Raw genomic sequence first — 19,427 nt, forward strand, 5'->3', positions numbered from 1 at the left:
TGTGTTGGTTCGATATAAAAGCTAGTCAGTAACCGACGATGAGGTTACTGTCGTCATCAGTTTCTCGACGGAGAATTTGGCATTTATTAACGCTCGCGAATACACTTCGGCGGAACCGTTAAACTTTTCACTTGAAAAAGACCTCAATGCTCGTCACCGATTGACGTTGAATCTGTTATAAAGAAATTGTGTTACAGTAACACGACAGAATCACTGGATCGAAATCGAACAAAAGGAAATCCAAGCGAGGGAGTGGACCAGTTTAACCAGTAAATATGGATTTCTTTTTTCACATTATTACATAACGCACGTGGTCTTCTTGCAAGCGAAGTTTATTAAAATAGACCATCCCATTTCTAAGATACACGCAATGACGATAATCTAAAATTGCACGATACAAAGATACTTGCTGTATTTATTTAATGTCATGTATTTTGGCCTCTGAATCTTCGTGCATGCAAACTTTATAAAAATAGATCATCCCATTCCTAACATGCGCACAGTTAAAATAACCTAAAATTGAATGACACAAAGAGACTTGCTGTGTTAATTTGATGTCATGTATTTCAGCCTCTGAATGGTAAAAATTAATTAAATTTTAATGAGATAATCAATTGACATGAAATATGACTACCGTGTTTTTTCTTTAATAAAGCATTCGGAATTATTATTGCAAGCTTAGCTCTTCGGCTAAGATCAATGCACGCACGCAGGTATTGCTTAACATCTGTGTAATTATGGCCAGGAGTCTCTAAATCTGGCGTCGAATTACCAGAAATTAAGCCTAGAACCGCACCCTGGGGTTAAGCAGGCCCATTTGAAGAGTACGTTAAAAAATTCAGTCTCAACACTTCTAGCTGGTTGTGTCTCATTAAACTGTAAGTAGGTAAACAGTAAGTATTGACAGTGAAATAATTGATCTCGTTCTGAATCACCCAACAATCAAAAGAGTATACAACGAGGAACATTGAATAAGGTTTTTTTGGACGCCAATGTGTAATTTGCAAGTATGATAAGGAAGTGCGCAGTTCTAGGCTTAATCCGGGAATAGCCGCGCGATTGTTTCACTATTTGAAAAGCATTGGGTTACAGTGATATATCAGCGCCTGTTCCCGGATTAAGTATAGGGCGCTGACATACTAAAAACAAATTCTTAAATCCCAATGAGAAATACACGTACACAATGTGAAATTTCGTTACCCTAATAGCAAAAAGCGTCACGTTCCAGCATAATAACGGACACTTTACACGAAGCTGTTTTACTGTTAATATGCTGGAGTATTTGGAGTATACGGTGGTGATTTTCTGAGCTAACAGTTTTGCTGTGACTGTGTCGGTAAAACAGGCAGCTGACTTTACGCGTTCTTCGAAAATCTCCAAAGGCTTTTGGTATCCCAGATACTGGATGGAGAATTGACATTGTATTAGAAAAGCAATACTGATTAATATATGTTTATATATCATTACAGATTCTTATTGAAAAACAAATATGGCCTGGCAAAATTCACAACAAGCTGGATGGCCCGTGAAGGATCCTATAACGACACAAGTGGGTGCTGGTATGACAATGTCTATGGATGTCACTCCCGGTTTAAATGAAGGTGGACAAGGTGGTCCAGCTCCTGGAATATCTGAGGCACAATCTCAATCAGGTATTTCTGCCGAAATACTTTATTATGACATTTTTAAAGGAAAAGAAGCACATCATTCGATATTGCATCAGTTAAAGGATGATTTTGTGGTACTAAGACTTGGCATTGCTCAGTTTCTATTCGATATTTATATTTACCATTATTTTCTATCTCCTTTGAGTTTCACGATAACCGATATTGAGCTGGATTCCTATGGAAAATTATTAGTGCTGTTTAATACATCTCGACTTCAGTACTTTAATGAATCTAATTTATTTTAGGTGGTTGGCCAATGCCAAATTTGGTTTGTCCGGCAGGTTTGGAATACCTTATGGCCCTTGATACAATTTTTGTGGAACAACAAATTGATCGTCTTGAAGGTATTTAGTAGAATTTATTTTTTTAATTCATTTTATCAATAATCTATTTGGGAAAATTTATAGCGCTCACTGGATGGGAAAAATTAAACAAGTACATGGTTAAGGATGCCAGAGGTCAAGTGATTTATCGTGTTAAGGAAGAATCAAGTGCTTGTTCACGATGCTGTTTCGGAAATATGCGTCCTTTTGACATGAAAATCGTTGATAGTAGTATGAGGGAGGTTATTAGACTATCTCGACCATACAGATTTGATAGCTGTCTATGTCCTTGTTTTCTACAGGTTCAAAATACAATTTTGAATATTGCAAGAAAATTGATAAAATTTGTACACAGTAATTGTATCCTCATTTACAGGAAATGGACGTATTCACGGGCGATACCAAATTAGGGAGCGTTGTGCAAAATTGGAGCCCCTTCTATCCGTCATATTCAATTAACGATTTGAGTGAGAACACTATACTTACGATAGAAGGTCCTATGTGCATCTTCTGTCCCTGTTACGATGTAAATTTTAAAGTAAGTGTCAAGCATATAATAAATATTCGTTTGCTTATTTTTTCTTTACCAATTTATAACACCTACTAGTACATTAATTTTGTATTTATATAGGTTTTGTCGTCGGATGGGAAGCATCAAGTAGGGCGGATTTCGAAAAAGTGGTCTGGTTTTGTTCAAGAATTATTTACGGATGCTGATATATTTGGAATAAGTTTCCCAATAGATCTCGACGTGAAGGTTAAAGCATTGCTACTGGCCAGTTGTTTATTAATTGTAAGTTCAAAATACTTTTTGTACATCATCCCAAATTTCCAAATCATCGAACTTAATTCTAATTGCATTTTTTTTATTTTTTAGGATTTTATGTACTTTGAGAATTCAGGAATTGCCAGACGTCGTTAATTACAGCCAGGTAAATTTTTTAATTTCTTTGAGTTCAAGGTTCAGAATTATCGTTTATATTTACAACTGAGGATACATTCTAGTTTAGCTGTACACTAGTTGTTTGTTCAAATCTTATTTGATAAGTGAACCTATTTTATCATTTTAGGATGCCTTTTGCTGCTTTGATGCGCAGATCATCTGAAAGTAATAATATACTTTGATATAAAAGGCAAATCTTAAAAAAAAATTAACGTGCTTAAACTAATGAAACGTCACAAGTTAAAATATGTAAGGCATAGGCTTTTGCTTGTGGATGGATGAAGAGAAAAGAAATACTGCCATAACTGTTCGTCAGAGTTAAAAATGATAAGAAAAATAGTGTCAAACATTATATTCATACCGTACGTGTTCAACGATTGCATTATTTTGACAAGAATTTATTTTGCAGGACATTAGTGTTTTTATCACAAAGACAATATCATATAACATAACTATATAATAGTTTAATTTAATACATATTTTTCAGCAGATATTAGAATATACAATATTTTCTCATGTAATACAGAATATACTATTATATATATTTAAATCTTACGATACTATAAAACTGCTTACGACAAGCATGCTATTAACTTGATATTTTATATTTGAGAGAATTTTTCACAGATTTTATAAGACTAACAATCACTTTGTATTCCCTTAACTACTACAGATTGATAACTGAAAGTACAATAACTGTGTCTACCTCAACTGTTATGTAGTTTTTAAACTATGCATTTAATAAAGGACCTTACTCCTTTAATCGTATACTTTATTCATCAAGTGTTGTTCCCTTGACAAGGGAAGGGTGCAGACTTGGGATCATATAATCGGCAAAGGTTTTAATGTAGTATGTACAATACTGGTACTCCAAAAGTACTTATAGGAGGATAATTTTTGACAGAAACTGCTCAATTTCCAAGAGAGAAAGAGAGGGAATGACTCCCCCACCGCCAACGTTCTCCCTCTCGGCACACGGTACGGATTCCAGTTATGCATAACGTATATTTCAGTAAGTGGATCTCAATCGCGTCTGGAGGTAAACAAGGACACAATGATAATCGTAGTATTGGCAGTGAATTTTGGAACATACTCCTGATAACGCGGTAAGCATGCGTATTGGTTTATCTCTTCCTACCTGTAGAAACTCTTCCAATAGGAAATCGAAAACCGACGAGGTTACTTTTGTCATCCGCTTCTCAAGCCGGGAGTTGCCACTTATTGACGGTCGCGGAGACACTTTGGCGAAAACGTCAACCATTCCACTTGGAAAAAATCTCGAAGTTCGCCACTGATTCATTTGAATTTGTTATGATCTGTTATAAAGAAATTGTGTTATAGTAACGCGATAGAAACACCGAGTGCAATCGACCCAAAGGAAATTGGAGCGAGGGAGGGGACCAGTAAATATTGACTTTTTTCCACATTCTTACATAAGGCACATAATCTTCGTGCATGCAAACTCTATAAAAATAGATCATCCCATTCCTAAGATGCGCACAGGTTAAATAACCTAAAATTGAATGACACAAAGATACTTGCTCGGTTAATTTGATGTCATGTATTTCAGCCTCTGAACGGTAAAAATTAATTAAATTTTAATGAGATAATCAATTCACATGAAAAATGACTACCGTGATTTTTTAAAATAAAACATTCAGAATTATTATTGTAACTTTTTACAACAATATTTGAACAATATAGTGTGAAAATTATAATATGTATATGTCTGCTCTTCGGCTAAGATCAATGCACGCGCGCAGGTATGGCATTAACATCTGTGTAATTATGGCCAGAGGCTTCTAAATCGGGCGTCGAATTACCAGAAATTAATCCTAGAACCGCACCCTGGGGTTAACCAGGCCCATTTGAAGAGTACGTTAAAAAATTCAGTTTCGACACTTCCAGCTGGTTGTCTCTCATTAAACTGTAAGTAGGTAAACAGGAACACAACGGACTCGTTGTACTGACAGTGAAATAATTGATCTCGTTCTGAATCACCGAACAATCAGAAGAGTATACAACGAGGAGCATTGAGTAAGATTCTTTTGGACGCCAATATGTAGTTTACAAGTATGATAAGAGAGTGTGCAGTTCTAGGCTTAACCCGGGAATAGCCGCGCGATTTTCTTTCACTATTTGAAAAGCATTGGATTACAGTGATATTTCAGTGCCTGTTCCCGGATTAAGTATAGGGCGTTGACGTACTAAAAATAAGTTCTTAAACCCCAGTGAGAATTACACGTACACAATATGAAATTTCGTTACCCTAATAGCAAAAAGCGTCACGTTCCAGCATAATAACGGACACTTTACACGAAGCTGTTGTTTTACTGTTAATATGTTGGAGTATTTGGGACGGGAGTCGGTTTGGCTATCTGGGTAGTAATTCAAGCGTGAAGGCCAATTATTTGTCAGTAAGGCTAAGTCTTTCGATCCACGAACACTCGGACAGTCGCGTAAGTGATAAATAACGATTTCATTTCAATTAAATCAAATTTAACCGATATACGTATATCCGATTAAAGAAATCCTGACCAACTAGATGCTTTTCTGCATGTTATGTGCGCTCATGACAAACGAGCGGAAGCAGGAAAGAATCGTGATGCTTGGTTGATGATATCATACAAGGAAAATGCAAATAACCGAGCGATGTATCCCTCATTTACATATTGCATAGACGCACACTGACTGCTGTTACAATCTTTGTTCAGATAATTACGAATCTTCCATCACAATTTATTTTCCGTACTGAGGTAAGCATGGAGTCGTGATAAGATACTTTCAATAGTCTCCAACAAAAATAATATCATTCAGCTCCTAACAGTAACGGTTGCTACTATCCTAACAATTCTTATTGTCCAAATAATCCTAACTTGTCTTGACACAGATCTTTATAAATAATGACTTGATAAAAGCCTAACGTTTTTTGCACGAGCGTTCATGACATGTGTACTTTATCCTTCAATTAAAAATTAAGTATCAAATAGACAATGAGCGTCTACTCAAGTTCCTTGTAAATAAGCTTCAAATCGACCCTGTGGAGAGCACGTAGCAAAGATAATTTAGTAATAACAATGTGATATCTTTAAAATTTGTCTATCCCTACCACTTCCTTCCTTTCTTCCTTTCCTTATGGCTGTATCCTCAATGGGGAACATGTGACAAATATTCCTAACACTACTCCTGATATAAAAGTTTAATGAGCTCTCAAATTAATACTGATAGAACGTGCGCAGTCGACGACCTACCATTTTAATTGTGCTGTTCATGTTCTATACGGTGGCGATTTTCTGAGCTAACAATTTCGATATTACCGTGTCGGTAAAACAGGGAACTAGCTTAACGTGTTCTTCAAGGTTCTCCAAAGGCTTTTGGTACTCCAGGTATTGGATGAACATTGATGTTGTATTAGAAGAAAAATAATTAATATATGTGTATGTATAATTACAGATTCTTTTTAAAAAATAAATATGGCCTGGCAAAATCCTCATCAATCTGGATGGCCCACAAATGATCCTATAACGACACAAGTGGGTCCTGTTGTGTCAATCCCCATGCATGTGATTCCTGGTTCACTTGAAGGTGGATCACCTTATCCACCTTCTGGAGTACCTGGGGTACAACCAGGACCTTATCCACCTTCTGGAGTACCTGGAGTACAACCAGGACCTTATCCACCTTCTGGAGTACCTGGGGTACAACCAGGACCTTACCCACCTTCTGGAATACCCGGAGTACAGCCAGGACCTTATCAACAACCTGGAGTACCACCAAATGCGCCCCTGCCAGCAGGTACGTTTGTCACAGTAATAATTTATTATTTTTTTTTTAGAGGAAAAGAAGTACATCATTGGGTATTGCATCAGTTCGAGGAAGATTTTGTGGTACTTTGTAGTACAGGAACAACATTTAGGTACAATTGTCATTTCAAAGACAGAAATCAAATATCTTCCTCTCTGATAAGTACCTCGTTGCGTTATTTCGATATTGCAATTGGTTAATCCAATCTTACATTAGTTAAATCAAGTTACATCTACAAAAATATATATCATGCGCTGTATAATTAATCTTCTTAAAATCGTGTAGCATGATAACGAAGAACACAAGCATTATATACGATGACAGTTTCAATATTGAAATAATTTCCATAATCTTTGACTCAGTTGATTCAATAACGTACTTTTCCGTTTAACAAAACCAAAACTCCAGTACTTTAAACTGTAAACAAATTGTATTGTCACTTTAGACGATATCGTTGTATTTTCATCTAGAATTTTCAAGTCATCCTTCAGGTCGTGTATGTACTATTAATACCAACTAGACTAGATTACTAAGTGACAGATAACTACATAATGATTGTCAGGAGAGCTTATGGACTCGTCGGGATCATTGTCGAGTTCCCCTTGATGCTCCAGTGTGTTATCAGTCTGTGCAAACGTGCGTTACCTCAGGTCACCCTCCCAGAAAACAATCTAGACACCGATTCAAGAAGTGACAATTGTACCTCCCACTCATATATACTTAGTCTACCGAACGAGTGTCGGACATCTCGGTGATCCTCTTCGTTGGTTTTCTTGTACTGGACGTTTGACGTCGAGTCAGAATTTCACATCGTTACATTATTCATCTCTGCGCTTTAATCGTATCGCTGCGATATCCTCCTACTTGTTTACCTCTTGTGGAAAGCATAAAGAGGGACTTCGGAAAAATAAGTGTTTCACTCATTTCGTGAAATAGCTACGTTCCTCATCTGCGTCACTGTCGTAGATGGTGACTATTAGTGTTGTCTTTGATAACGCGACTTTAATTATAAGATAAATAATGCTGTTCTATTTGTGAAATTTGCTTCTTCGACTGAACGGAAATCCGTGGGTGATTCCTCATAATTCGTTGAGCTACTTTTTCACGGGCGTCGACCATTTACGCGTTATTGTTTTTAAGTGACTTGAATGAGAATAGTGCACTGTAAAAAGAAAATAACTAACACAGAAAGTTATTGACATTCCACTCAACATACAAACAGAGTTGTGACAGTTTTGTCAGTTTAATTGTAAGAAAATATATTGGTCACGGGTAGCAAAGGAAAATCGAGGGTTTGAATTTCAGCGGGCAACCGCAAATTTTCAACGAGCTTGTTGAGAAACGATTTAGTATACGGCGTGAAATATTGGATGAATAATTTTGATTATGGAAAACTGACTGTAGGAATTGTTTGTCAGTGATTTTAAGAAGCGACTGGCTTGTGAGTTTCAATGAAAATGATTTGCGGGCGACGTGTCGGATAATAGTACATTATGCAACAAGGGCTCTTGCCCTTGCCTTGTGAATAAAATATTTTGTACACTGCGTTCAGAGTCGTGCATCAAGATAGTGGAGATAAACTGATTTGATATCGTCGGACTTTTTAATGAATGGGAAAAAATCATTATCATTACATGTCAATTGATACGAGTGATGGAGTCGAAGTATTTTGAAACCTCCTGGAAAAGTAAACTTCAGCAGCTTCGTAGGCACGTGAGAAGCTTAATGAGAGGAACAGTTAAGAGATACCGGAAACGGAAGGCTTACACGAGATTTCTGACAGATGAGGAAGAAAGGTTTAACAATTTATTTTAATTAGGAATAAATAATTGAAGAATAACATGAATAGTTTTCTTATAATTAATTAAGTTGTCGGATTTTATGAATGTTTGTATGTTTACAAATATCATATTGTTCAAGGACTGTTGGTATACGGGAAATTAATATTTAATGTAGTCTAAGAAAGCCGGGCGAGTCTTGAAGAATAAATACGTTTGAAGTACTAATCGACGTAATGGCGCCAATCTGAATAATAAATTGTCTGTAGACGTGGCACTGCTCAGTTTCCATTCGATGTTGATATTTACCATTCTATCTCCTTCGAGTTTCACGATAACCGATATCGTGCTGGATTCCTATGGAAAATTATTACTGCTGTTTAATACATCTCGACTTCAGTACTTTAATGAATCTAATTTATTTTAGGTGGATGGCCAACGCCAAACTCGAATTGTCCGGCAGGATTGGAATACCTTATGGCCCTTGATACGATTTTTGTGCATCAACACGTGGAGGTTCTTGAAGGTATTTAGTAAACTTTATTTTCTTAATTCATTATTCTGTCAATAATCTATTTGGGAAAATTTATAGCGATCACTGGATGGGAAACGTTGAATAAATATATGATTAAGGACGTCAGAGGTCAAGTGATTTTTCAAGTTGAGGAAGAATCAAATGTTTGTTCACGATGCTGTTGCGGAAATAATCGACCCTTTGACATGAAAATCATTAACAGTAGCATGAGGGAAGTTCTTACAGTCTCTCGACCATTGAGATGCAATACTTGTCTATGTCCTTGCTTCTTACAGGTACAAAATACAGTTTTGAATGCCGCATAAAAATGATAAAATGTTTATACAGTAATTGTTTCCTCATTTACAGGAAATGGAAGTATTCGCGAGCGGTACCAAATTAGGGAGTGTTGTGCAAAATTGGAATCCTTTCCGTCCGTCATATTCAGTTAACGATTCGAATGGGAACACTATACTTATGATAAAAGGACCTATGTGCATGTTGTGCCCCTGGTACGACGTGAATTTTAAAGTAAGTGTCAAGCATATAATAAATGTTTGTTTGCTTTATTTTTTCTTTACCAATTTATAACAGCTAACGATACATTTATTTTGTACTCATAAAGGTTTTGTCGTCGGACGGGGAGCATCAGGTAGGGCGGATTTCGAAAAAGTGGTCTGACTTTGTTCAAGAATTGTTCACGGATGCTGATATATTTGGAATAAGTTTCCCAATAGATCTCGACGTAAAGGTTAAAGCCTTGCTAGTGGCCAGTTGTTTATTAATTGTAAGTTCAAAAGCACTTTTCATACATCGTGCCAAATTTCCGAATCAACAAGCTCCGTTTTAATTGCATTTTCTTATTTTTTAGGATTTCATGTACTTTGAGAAGTCACCGGGAAAGTGAATTTATACCGGAATTACAGTGTAATGTGTGAAATATTCAACATGTCATAACATTAGTGAAAATTTACACAAGTCTTTTGATCTGCTTAAATTAAAAATGAAGAACTATTATTGACGTGGACAACTTAGAATATGTTCTAGTCTAGCTGCACACTTGTTCTTCCAATTCTCATTGGATACTTTAATGTAATGTATACAATGTTAGGTTATCGATTGCTGTTTTTATGCAGAGATCTTTGGAAAGTAATGACGTGGTTTATGATATTGTTACCGCGTCAGTGATCTACATTACACTTAGCCATTTACATTTAGAAGAAAAACCAAATATTGAAACGAAAACGAATTAAGCTGTGTTTCACACGAAACACACTCAACTCATGGAAATTTCTTGTGGGGCGGAGAGAAAAAGGATACTATGATAATTTATGTTAGAGTTAAGAAACAAAAGAATGATACTGTCAAATGTTATACTCGTACTACATGTATTCAACTATTGGATTATTTTTATATGAATTTATTTCGTAGGTCATTCTTTTATTCTCACGAGGACAATATTCTCACACTATATACCTATATAATAGTTTTTACTTAATATATTCATTTCTTGCTTTAGGAATATCAAATGTTTCCTCATGCGATGCAGAATTTACTATTTTATATGATATTTGACTCTTATGATATTGTACAATTGCTTCTGAGATGTATTTGGTGATTTTTACATTTGGAATATTTTACACGGATTTTATAAGACTGACATTTTATATCCTGTTAATAATTACAGGTTGACAACTAAAAGTCAAGGATATTATAATGTCGCTGTTGCATACCTCAACTGTTAACCACAATACAGTCTTCACTATGTTCAATTAGAAAAAAAAATGAATTGTATTTTGACTAAGTTATTTACTCATTAAATAAAATATCTTCTCACTGTAATCATATATTATTCTCCGTTTTATAGCTGCAGAATATTGTTTGCTTGAAGTGGAATCCATTTATTTGTACACATTGACAGTGTACGACTATGGATTTAAAAATATATGTTTTTATCTCATGTCTGATATTAAAATATATTTTTAGCGTTTTCAGACATCAAGATAACACCACTGGAAATATGTTTAATGACTTTTAGGTATAAAATAAACATTGCAAAATGCAGTGTAGTAACGATCCTATTTTATTTGCATTAATTACATAGCTCTAACATGTTTTTTTGGTGAAGAAACAAGACCTATAAGTACACAATCAGCTTCTAAAAGTGTTAAATCCCTTTTTGCACCCAGAAACTTTGATGATAATTCTAAATCTTTTATCCTTAAGCGTACAATGGCACCTCTGACATAGTCACTAAAATAAGACAGACTAAAATGATGTACAGGATCTAACTTATTAAAATCATATGTAAATATACATACTCTGAATTTCGTGGTGGCCTTGAACATACACAATGGAACTTCCATCCAAAATCAATATACAGATCATCGCCAACAATATGGTAAATCTTACCAGTCACGACTTTGTCAACTGGATTACCTAACTGTAAAATTAATATATAAATTATGAATAATAATTATCATCAGCGATTCAAATGTATTACAACAGTACGATAAGTCAAACAGAAAGCTTATTACATCAACAAATTTCGAGTGACGCAGTAGAGCAGCAAATGTTTGTTTTTCCTCAGTTTTGGTGTAATCTACATCTTTACTACCAATATTCTTGTGTTTTTCAAAGGCTTCTGCAAACCCACTCAATTTTGGTTTTAAAGTTTTCTCTTCCTTTGTTGCCTGTGATATTTGTTGACTTGACTCTCTAGACTGCAGAGTCTCTTCCGTACTATAATACCTGAATAGCACAGCATTCTGACGAAAAATATTATTTGAACAATGTAACTGATTAAATATTCGACTAAATCGTTGCATTTTCTTAAATTATAACAAACAACGATTAGGAAACTATATTTTTCACCGGTTTAGTTTTAGGTTATTGCTGTATATGTATTATGTATTATGTTGGACTAGGTTTATACAAGCACATGGCATGTTGGGTTGGGTTGGGTTAAGGTTTAGAAAACCAAATAACAGATGTCACCTAAAAGAGTATCTGAAACCGACCAACTTTCTTTGTATTATAACCTATAACTTTAATCCTGGATTTATCCATTTAAGAAATATTCTATTTTCTGTATAGAATTACCTTACCAGTGTTCTATTCTAAAGCCTTTAAAGGTGAGCCATAAAAATATGATAAACAAAACCATAAAATGTGTAGAATATAATCGATATAAAAATGATTTTTCTTATAATGATTTACTTATAAGGGATTATAAATGATGGAAGAACTATATGTTTTGTATTTTATATACGGACAATATTATTTTGTTTTATTACAGAAAAATGGCTCTACGTAATACCATGATGAACTTCTCTTCGAGGGCTATTCACACATCTGCCATTTGTAATCAAATAATTAAATTAACGCGCCTGAGAGTTGTTGATAATAGCGATATTGGCAAGCAGGCTATGGTTGAAGGAAAACCACCAAAGTGTATTCATATTTATAACAAAATTGGAGTTGGATACATCGGTGAGATGATACGTTGTTATTTGTTTTCTTTAGTATTTTCAATATATTATTTTTAGGTGATAAGGTGTTGGTGGCCATAAAAGGTGAGAAGAAAAAAGGTATTTTAGTTGGGCTTAAGCAAAACCAGAAGACGAAAGTCCCAAAGTTTGACAGTAATAACATTGTCCTTATCGATGACAGTGGAACACCACTTGGTACTCGTATACATGTACCAATTCCTCATATCCTTAGAACGATACTAAAGAACAAAACACATGCAAAAGGTGCAGACTATACTAAGCTTATTGCAATCGCAACAAGATTTGTATAAGCACAAATAGCGCGCATCTAATAATTTGTAGATACAATGTAATATAAGATTCCATCGAATAAAATGTTCAATATAAAATTAATATTTAAGTGCAATAACTCAATTAGAACAATATTTCCGAATATTCTAAGTATTCGTTTATTTGGAATTAAAAAACAATTTAATAAACTTCGAAGAATTTCGGAAAACATGAAATTTTCAGTAAAATACAATTATTATATCGTGAAATAAAGAAAATGACAGAGGCTCCATCTAAGCTGAGATGCAAGAACTTCTATAAATTCCATTCAATTTCCGGTGTTGATCCAACTCTATCTTTTACAAGATATATGCCTCAATTCATAATCCACGGCGAAAGCGATAGGCTATGAGAAAACTCGTGGTCTAAGTGGCAGTGATTGTCCTTTACAAATGGCGACTCACGGTTAAACACGCCGCCTTGTGTAATCGCGAGGATATTTGGCCGTATCGGTGTAAGTAAGTGTTAACGCTGATAGTGTGATACATCAAGTTTGGAAACGGAGTTCAAATTAGTCGGTCCGCTAGAAAATTTAGAAGAGCAATAAGAAATTGAAGAATGGGAAACGTACTCGCAGCCTCCGCACCTCTTGCACCTCCACCACCACCATCACCTTTGCCTCCAAGTCCAGGATTCTCACCGAGTTTATCGAAACCAGATGAGGAAACGGGACTTGGTTCGCCCGTCGAGGCTTCTGATCGTCTCGAAAATCCGGGAACGATCGAAGATCTTCACAAGAAGTGCAAAGGTATACTTCAGGAAACGTGTCATGTATCTGGAAAGCCAGACCATCCATTTCCTACATTCATTGCAAGACTTTACGAATTTCTCATTCATCACTTAGAATTTCTTTTATAGTCTTATTCGTTTATCAAATAATCTCTTACTTAATACAGTGTCATTCGAATTATTGATTTTTGTTAACGTTACGTCTAAATATGAAATCTGTTAACAGTTAGAGTAAGTTATGAAATTCTGAAGAAAATACGTATTTTCGTACGTTCTTGTATCTGGTATTTCTTATTTTGATATATCTCATTTTGGAAGAAACTGTATCTTTGATTGATATTTGTTAAAGTTGGTATTTGCCAATGCAATGTTTGAACAAATAGGATGTATGGTAGAAAAATTTTATTAACTTCTTGTTGTCATATGTTGCAGATGTGTTTCCTGTGAATTTTGAGGGTGCAAAGTTAATGCTCAACAAAGGCCTCAGCAGTCACTTCCAGATTTCCCATACAATAAATATGAGCTCTGTAACGCAGTCTGGATATAGGTAAGTTGCAACACATTTTTTTATCTAAGAAACTGTCTTATTTTTATATCATCCTCTTTACTTTGTAGTTAACACATAATTCCTCTGTTATAGATTCGGAGCAACATATGTAGGAACAAAACAATTGTCTCCTACAGAAGGATATCCTATATTATTAGGTGATATTGATCCAAATGGAAATCTCAATGCCAATGTTATTCATCAATTTGGTTCAAGGATCAGAGGAAAACTTGCAACACAGGTTCAAAGAAGCAAATATACTGCTGTACAAATGACAAGTGATTATCGTGGAGATGCTTACACAGCTTCGTTAACACTAGGCAATCCTGACATCCTTAATAACTCTGGTGAGTATCTTAACCTATATTTTCATTCCTAAGATTTTCTTAAGAATTTGGACATCACATAATTACCTTCTTAGGTGTACTGGTAGCACACTATCTGCAGAGTATAACACCATCCTTAGCCTTGGGTGGTGAAGTTGCATATCAACGAGGTCCTGGAGTTCCCGGTGGTCATGTTGCGGTAGTGTCTGCAGCAGGACGCTACACAAATGGTGAATCTACAATCAGCGGCAGTCTCGGTAAATTAAACAGGCCTAACAATTATTCCGAAAATCTTTGCAAGTATCATAAAACCATTTGTTCACAGGTCTGGCGGGATGCCATATTTGCTTCCACCAGAAAGCTAGTCAACAACTACAAATTGGAGTTGAACTTGAAGTCAATTCAAGAATACAAGAGTCTACAGGCACAATCGCTTATCAAATCGATTTACCCAAGGCAGATTTAGTGTTCAGAGGTAAGCATGACCCTTACAATTCTAAAAAATCATGTTGAAACTCTTCGACAACAAATTTCCCCTATACAAAATCCCTTGTTGTTATTCTTTGCAGGAAGTGTAGATTCTAATTGGACAGTGGGTGCTGTTCTGGAGAAAAAGTTGCTGCCATTGCCATTCTCGTTTGCACTAAGTGGCATGATTAATCACAGCAAGTCTCAATTTAGACTTGGATGCGGTCTAATCGTCGGCTAAAGATGATTGATTGTTCAGTCGCATAGCCCATTTTTACCATGCAGAGGGAATCGGGTGTTTTCCGTTTCCTGTCTGACGAGACGTATGACGTAACTAACACCCATACCATTCTAACTTGATTTTCTTACTTGCATTCGTCATTTCTCCACCAGCTATTGTGAATACATTCGTCTGACGCGACCGTGTTGATCTATATTAAAGAATTATATGAGGACTGCATAATTTTATGTGCGTTTATTTTATAGTAGTTAAATGCTGCCCGAACTTTTTGAAAGGAACGAAATCGTTATGGCAGTCTCAAATTCGAATTATTCGTCATTAAAATCAGTGCGCTTCGACTTTTCGCCACGTATAACAATTACTGAACAAAACTTCAGGGAATATAAAAAATTGAGATACACCACTAGCAACAACGTACGGTCCAACTGATAGTACCGTTTTGCATTAAATACGCAAGGCATTTAATTTTATAAATATATATTATCCAGGGACGATTCTTCCTGAATATCATACTTGACAGATCTATTTTTTGCGAATTACGGTACCTCATAGCGTTCCATAACCGTAAAACTCAATTGGACGTTGTTTCCCTTATCTACTTACGTAAACGAACTAAGAATTGAGATAATATTAATTAAGCTGCATGAGATTATACAATTACCGTGATTCGTGTAAAGAATCGAAAAGGTAGACGGTGCAAATTAACAAAAAATTGTTTACTTTTCGTTGCGTCATTCAAACTTTTCATATTTTGCTAGACTACGGGTACGTTTCGAAATTCATTGCCAGTACTTCGAGCATGGTTTTATTTCACTCTATTGGAACCAGCTAAATAAAAATACGACGATAGTTCATGGCACTAGCTTTGAATTTTTGAGCGAATTCTATATTTAAATATCAAAATCGTAGGTACTATTGTTTAATGGAAATTCGGTAGCTGTAGAATCGCGTGTTAGGTAACAGAGAACGAAAGATAGAGAATGGTAATAATGTGTGCGATGTTGTTAATAAATACACTATATGATGATTATATATAAGCTCAATAATTTTTATTTCTCATTTATGACAGAGAGATCGCCCGGTTGCCCTTTGTGTGATTTTATATGCGTCCTAGTCCATTGTCTCTAGGTTACTCAAATAAGAGTACAATACGATAAAAGATATATTAGAAAATTGATTGCGATACTTAATCGTTACCAGCGCTACCATCCGAAATATATAATGAAAATGTATTTTCTTGCAAATCAACGCTGTCATCGTATTACATAAGAATTTAATCACGAGCGACACAGTCGTACTAGTTATTTGACAAAAAAATATTTAAATCACGAACCGAATTAGAGGAATTAGTCTGGAAAAGCAGTCGCAATGATCTTAGAACGACAGACATAATTAGTCATCACAATTATTCATTAAGAAACACCGACCGAATATTTTAAATCTTAATCAATTGTCAGCTTCATTATTTTATTATTCTCAATATGCGACGGACAATGTCTGATTGTCAATGTTAAGTTTTAAAAAAATTTATCCAAGTTGTTCCCCTCCCCCTCTTGATCGATTTAAGAAATAACAAACAAAATATACAAAAATTGTCAAAAATCAGCATGAAATTATGTCCCGCCGCAATTGTACACAAGTCGTAAGTTGCCAGAGAATAAAGAAGTGACTACAATTGTTAAAGCAAACAGGAAACGGTAAGAACAACGACAGCAAAACATCGGTGCCCACCCTCGTAAGCTTGTAGTACAGTGTAAAGCCGTTAGTTTGAAAAAAAAAAATACAGTTTTCCAATAACGACCGACAAATGCAGGTCAACGATGACGAAAAGTCGCTCGTACACGTCACCTGGACTAGAAAACAATAAGCAATTAGTAAGAGGATCATTAAAGGCGTAAGAGGAAAAAGGAAGGAGAGTCTTAAGACATACACAGGAGTGAGACGAACGAGGAGAATAAAGACGTGTAAGCTTGGGGAGAGTCTGGTGTATACTGAAAGAGAAACATGGCGAACGACTAGGAGAAGAAGAACAAGAGAGAAGAAATGAATAAGTAAAGTGCAAGAGAGGACTTGGAAATAAACCGATGCTTGCCTTGTTTCTTGAGGTCCGTGACGACGTCGGCTTTACGCTCTCCACGTCGTGCATTATTGCCAGCGCGTAGAGACCACTGTGCAAGGCCTGGTGCAATAGCCCTTTATGCTCGCGCATACCTACGATCTCATCTACGGGGTGTTCTTGACGGAAGTCATTAAACGCAACCTGAAGATATTTGGATGAGGCTATAGTCGGATTAAAATATTTAAACTGTATTTGATAGGATAGGATGACTCCCAGGAAGATGACTCATGTCAGAGGACGACGTCGAGGAGGTAGGTATCCTAGAGGAAGAAAGAATTACAAGTATACATGGGGAGAATGACAACGTTTACGATCCTCAGGTTGACCCTGGGCATAATTAATGTCTTTGTTTTACCTTGGGTTACTGGTACTGTATATCCTAACTAAGGAGTACGTGATCTTGGCGGCAGTTTCAGGCGATTTGAACGCTCACAATGGCTGCTGCTGAATATGCGTTAGAAATCTAGGAGTTAAAGCTATTGTGAGCGATGTTACAGTAACGCGCGTGAAATTCACTGCACCAATTTCAATCACGAGTTTGATTGGTATTTCTCGGTGGTTAATTATCGGTAATATCGGTCGATGGATCCTTGATTGCGTATAACCTCAATTGACGACGACGACTTCTTCGCTGGACTTTATGTTGTCTCTCTTGTTAGATCGTTTACTCGCATATATATTATTCACCTAGAATATTATCGATTGTTAATATACGATTTAATGATGAATGAATGGACTATCGATCGCAGGAATAATGGAATGAATGAGCAGCCTTGTCCTTGGGACGCTAGAGCGTCTGTAACCCAGCACTCTCGATACAACATCCATAGGCCGGGTGGTTGTGAATCAGCCTAGAAATTTCGTAAACAATCTTTTCAGCAGCACACTGCGGCACGTGCACTACCACTGCAAAGAAACATTGGTCTTGTATTACCTCGCGGAAAGGAGCAGCGATTAGCTTCCATTGAATTTCGCCTACCTGAACCCAGGGCGCTCAGTGCTCGAGGATTTATTCTGTCATTTGCCGTATCCCTCTCGCCAAGTATTGTCATCTTGTTTATCCTTACAACTATTTATTGTCACTGTTACCCAAAGAGGTGGCAAGGTATACCTTAATGATTCAGAGAGTACACGTCACTGAAGTGAGTCTTCTGCTAACGGTCGGTACGAGCGAGTGAACGGCAGCCATATTGTTTTTCATCCAACTGTCATAAAATTCGAATAAGATTTTCCCGGTGCTTTAGGACGTTATAAAGTATTTCAAAAAAACAATACAATGTATCCATCTGTAATATTCCGTGAATCAGAACGAGCTGTGCTTACATTCCATATAGTTGTATTATTGGATTGATACGTAAATGTCGTAAAATTGAAAAACTCTAAGTAGTCCTACGCCAACTGTCAGTGAGTGTTGAGGTTCGCAGGTCTCTCGAGGCCGGTGGACGATAATTCCAAGTGGTGGTTGCTCTTTGGCTACAAGGAAGGGGATTTCTGACCGATAAGGATATGTACGTACATAGTTTCTTGGCTATGTGTGCACGTAGTTTTCCCGTGGCATGATTCGCGCCTCCCACCATCGGGTCAGCAGGGGCACCAACTTCCCCTCTCGTGTCTCGAAGCCCTCCAACACGAGCACTCGCTCGCTCCTCCGGCCACTACTCTATGTACATAATACACGAGCTCACTCCCGATCATAGCTCCAGCTCATATAGCCGGCAACCGGACTTTTATTTCTTCTCCTGGAACGACCGACTCCCGTCGTCTTGGCCGGCTGTTCGTTTCGCTGAAGAAAGTGCGTGCGCGGCTTCCTGCTTTCGTTGCGAATCAAACCGAAAGGAATACCTCACGGAGCAGCGACAGATCATTTACGAAAGGCGAAAGGTAGTGCTTTAAGCTCCTGTTTCACAATCCGCGTTCTCCTCGGACTAATCCTGAATCTTTCGGAAGAGTGTGCGACGACGTTATCGAGGATGAAGAGAAGAAGGAGCTCCACGGAAAACGATGGCCAACAGGTTAGCAAGTATCAGAGGCTGCAGCGTGATTACGGTGAGTACCCTTTTTTCTCAATTTCTTTATACGCGATCGGTAAGTCGTTTCATTTTTAGGTTATTCCTTTGCTCTCTTTCGCTTTGATACACGATTACTTT

At 36.5% G+C, this 19,427-nt stretch overlaps 6 protein-coding genes and 1 long non-coding RNA gene across 19 annotated transcripts in view; 5 read left to right on the plus strand and 2 right to left on the minus strand.

The window, feature by feature from the left end:
* The first annotated feature begins 48 nt into the window (after positions 1 to 48).
* LOC107263971 (phospholipid scramblase 1) lies at positions 49 to 3,696 on the plus strand. Of its 2 annotated transcripts, none has more exons than XM_015731721.2 (8): positions 49 to 269; positions 1,470 to 1,652; positions 1,913 to 2,011; positions 2,075 to 2,292; positions 2,367 to 2,528; positions 2,622 to 2,783; positions 2,868 to 2,922; positions 3,061 to 3,696. In XM_015731721.2, the coding sequence occupies exons 2-7, from the start codon at positions 1,490 to 1,492 to the stop codon at positions 2,910 to 2,912; spliced, it is 849 nt and encodes a 282-aa protein (XP_015587207.1). In that variant the 5' UTR covers positions 49 to 269; positions 1,470 to 1,489; the 3' UTR covers positions 2,913 to 2,922; positions 3,061 to 3,696. The 2 variants fall into 2 exon arrangements, with proteins under 2 accessions (XP_015587207.1, XP_024937257.1); XM_025081489.1 differs by lacking the exon at positions 49 to 269 and adding an exon at positions 325 to 878.
* A 177-nt stretch (positions 3,697 to 3,873) lies between these two features.
* LOC107263970 (phospholipid scramblase 2) lies at positions 3,874 to 10,871 on the plus strand. Of its 8 annotated transcripts, XM_015731716.2 has the most exons (9): positions 5,251 to 5,392; positions 5,462 to 5,689; positions 6,267 to 6,319; positions 6,387 to 6,728; positions 8,943 to 9,041; positions 9,108 to 9,325; positions 9,399 to 9,560; positions 9,655 to 9,816; positions 9,901 to 10,004. In XM_015731716.2, the coding sequence occupies exons 4-9, from the start codon at positions 6,407 to 6,409 to the stop codon at positions 9,934 to 9,936; spliced, it is 999 nt and encodes a 332-aa protein (XP_015587202.1). In that variant the 5' UTR covers positions 5,251 to 5,392; positions 5,462 to 5,689; positions 6,267 to 6,319; positions 6,387 to 6,406; the 3' UTR covers positions 9,937 to 10,004. The 8 variants fall into 8 exon arrangements, with proteins under 8 accessions (XP_015587205.1, XP_015587204.1, XP_024937256.1 ...); XM_015731717.2 differs by lacking the exon at positions 6,267 to 6,319; XM_015731720.2 differs by lacking the exons at positions 5,251 to 5,392; positions 5,462 to 5,689 and having other exon boundaries at positions 6,186 to 6,319; positions 6,387 to 6,563; positions 6,603 to 6,728.
* A 218-nt stretch (positions 10,872 to 11,089) lies between these two features.
* Positions 11,090 to 12,136, minus strand: LOC107263974 (28S ribosomal protein S28, mitochondrial). Its single transcript, XM_015731745.2, has 3 exons — positions 11,567 to 12,136; positions 11,351 to 11,472; positions 11,090 to 11,282 (listed from the first exon to the last, which is right to left on the minus strand). The coding sequence occupies exons 1-3, from the start codon at positions 11,855 to 11,857 to the stop codon at positions 11,126 to 11,128; spliced, it is 570 nt and encodes a 189-aa protein (XP_015587231.1). The 5' UTR covers positions 11,858 to 12,136; the 3' UTR covers positions 11,090 to 11,125.
* Positions 12,022 to 13,026, plus strand: LOC107263976 (39S ribosomal protein L14, mitochondrial). The gene is made up of 3 exons (XM_015731749.2): positions 12,022 to 12,163; positions 12,328 to 12,521; positions 12,578 to 13,026. The coding sequence occupies exons 2-3, from the start codon at positions 12,332 to 12,334 to the stop codon at positions 12,829 to 12,831; spliced, it is 444 nt and encodes a 147-aa protein (XP_015587235.1). The 5' UTR covers positions 12,022 to 12,163; positions 12,328 to 12,331; the 3' UTR covers positions 12,832 to 13,026.
* A 120-nt stretch (positions 13,027 to 13,146) lies between these two features.
* Positions 13,147 to 16,198, plus strand: LOC107263969 (mitochondrial import receptor subunit TOM40 homolog 1). The gene is made up of 7 exons (XM_015731714.2): positions 13,147 to 13,308; positions 13,378 to 13,598; positions 14,012 to 14,126; positions 14,220 to 14,473; positions 14,548 to 14,709; positions 14,778 to 14,927; positions 15,022 to 16,198. The coding sequence occupies exons 2-7, from the start codon at positions 13,409 to 13,411 to the stop codon at positions 15,159 to 15,161; spliced, it is 1,011 nt and encodes a 336-aa protein (XP_015587200.1). The 5' UTR covers positions 13,147 to 13,308; positions 13,378 to 13,408; the 3' UTR covers positions 15,162 to 16,198.
* Positions 16,199 to 17,253: 1,055 nt separating this feature from the next.
* Positions 17,254 to 18,895, minus strand: LOC107263977. 3 transcript variants are annotated; one of them, XR_003058676.1, is made up of 4 exons: positions 18,797 to 18,895; positions 18,260 to 18,485; positions 17,636 to 18,186; positions 17,254 to 17,540 (listed from the first exon to the last, which is right to left on the minus strand). It is a non-coding gene; the product is annotated as an uncharacterized LOC107263977 (long non-coding RNA). The 3 variants fall into 3 exon arrangements; XR_003058675.1 differs by lacking the exon at positions 18,797 to 18,895 and adding an exon at positions 18,604 to 18,757; XR_003058674.1 differs by lacking the exon at positions 18,797 to 18,895 and having other exon boundaries at positions 18,260 to 18,757.
* A 309-nt stretch (positions 18,896 to 19,204) lies between these two features.
* Positions 19,205 to 19,427, plus strand: part of LOC107263966 (box A-binding factor) — a 43,244-nt gene continuing 43,021 nt past the window's right edge. For all 3 annotated transcript variants that reach the window (XM_015731704.2, XM_015731706.2, XM_015731707.2), the window contains exon 1: positions 19,205 to 19,326. In XM_015731704.2, the coding sequence (XP_015587190.1) occupies positions 19,251 to 19,326 (76 nt within the window). In that variant the 5' untranslated portion in view covers positions 19,205 to 19,250. The remainder of the gene's footprint in view (positions 19,327 to 19,427) is intronic.

Source organism: Cephus cinctus, unplaced genomic scaffold, assembly GCF_000341935.2.
Source record: "Cephus cinctus unplaced genomic scaffold, Ccin1 Ccin1_scaffold0168, whole genome shotgun sequence".
Taxonomy (NCBI): domain Eukaryota; kingdom Metazoa; phylum Arthropoda; class Insecta; order Hymenoptera; family Cephidae; genus Cephus; species Cephus cinctus.

Coding starts and splice junctions, on each gene's coding strand:
- LOC107263969 (XM_015731714.2), top strand. CDS start 13,409: ATGGGAAACGTACTCGCAGCCTCCGCACCTCTTGCACCTCCACCACCA. Junction 14,127..14,219: donor GTAACGCAGTCTGGATATAG/GTAAGTTGCAAC, acceptor CCTCTGTTATAG/ATTCGGAGCAACATATGTAG. Junction 14,474..14,547: donor TGACATCCTTAATAACTCTG/GTGAGTATCTTA, acceptor TTACCTTCTTAG/GTGTACTGGTAGCACACTAT.
- LOC107263971 (XM_015731721.2), top strand. CDS start 1,490: ATGGCCTGGCAAAATTCACAACAAGCTGGATGGCCCGTGAAGGATCCT. Junction 2,293..2,366: donor TATGTCCTTGTTTTCTACAG/GTTCAAAATACA, acceptor CCTCATTTACAG/GAAATGGACGTATTCACGGG. Junction 2,784..2,867: donor TGGCCAGTTGTTTATTAATT/GTAAGTTCAAAA, acceptor TTTATTTTTTAG/GATTTTATGTACTTTGAGAA.
- LOC107263976 (XM_015731749.2), top strand. CDS start 12,332: ATGGCTCTACGTAATACCATGATGAACTTCTCTTCGAGGGCTATTCAC. Junction 12,522..12,577: donor AATTGGAGTTGGATACATCG/GTGAGATGATAC, acceptor TATTATTTTTAG/GTGATAAGGTGTTGGTGGCC.
- LOC107263974 (XM_015731745.2), bottom strand. CDS start 11,857: ATGCAACGATTTAGTCGAATATTTAATCAGTTACATTGTTCAAATAAT. Junction 11,473..11,566: donor GTCACTCGAAATTTGTTGAT/GTAATAAGCTTT, acceptor TTAATTTTACAG/TTAGGTAATCCAGTTGACAA. Junction 11,283..11,350: donor AGGCCACCACGAAATTCAGA/GTATGTATATTT, acceptor GTCTTATTTTAG/TGACTATGTCAGAGGTGCCA.
- LOC107263970 (XM_015731719.2), top strand. CDS start 6,407: ATGGCCTGGCAAAATCCTCATCAATCTGGATGGCCCACAAATGATCCT. Junction 6,729..8,942: donor AAATGCGCCCCTGCCAGCAG/GTACGTTTGTCA, acceptor AATTTATTTTAG/GTGGATGGCCAACGCCAAAC. Junction 9,817..9,900: donor TGGCCAGTTGTTTATTAATT/GTAAGTTCAAAA, acceptor CTTATTTTTTAG/GATTTCATGTACTTTGAGAA.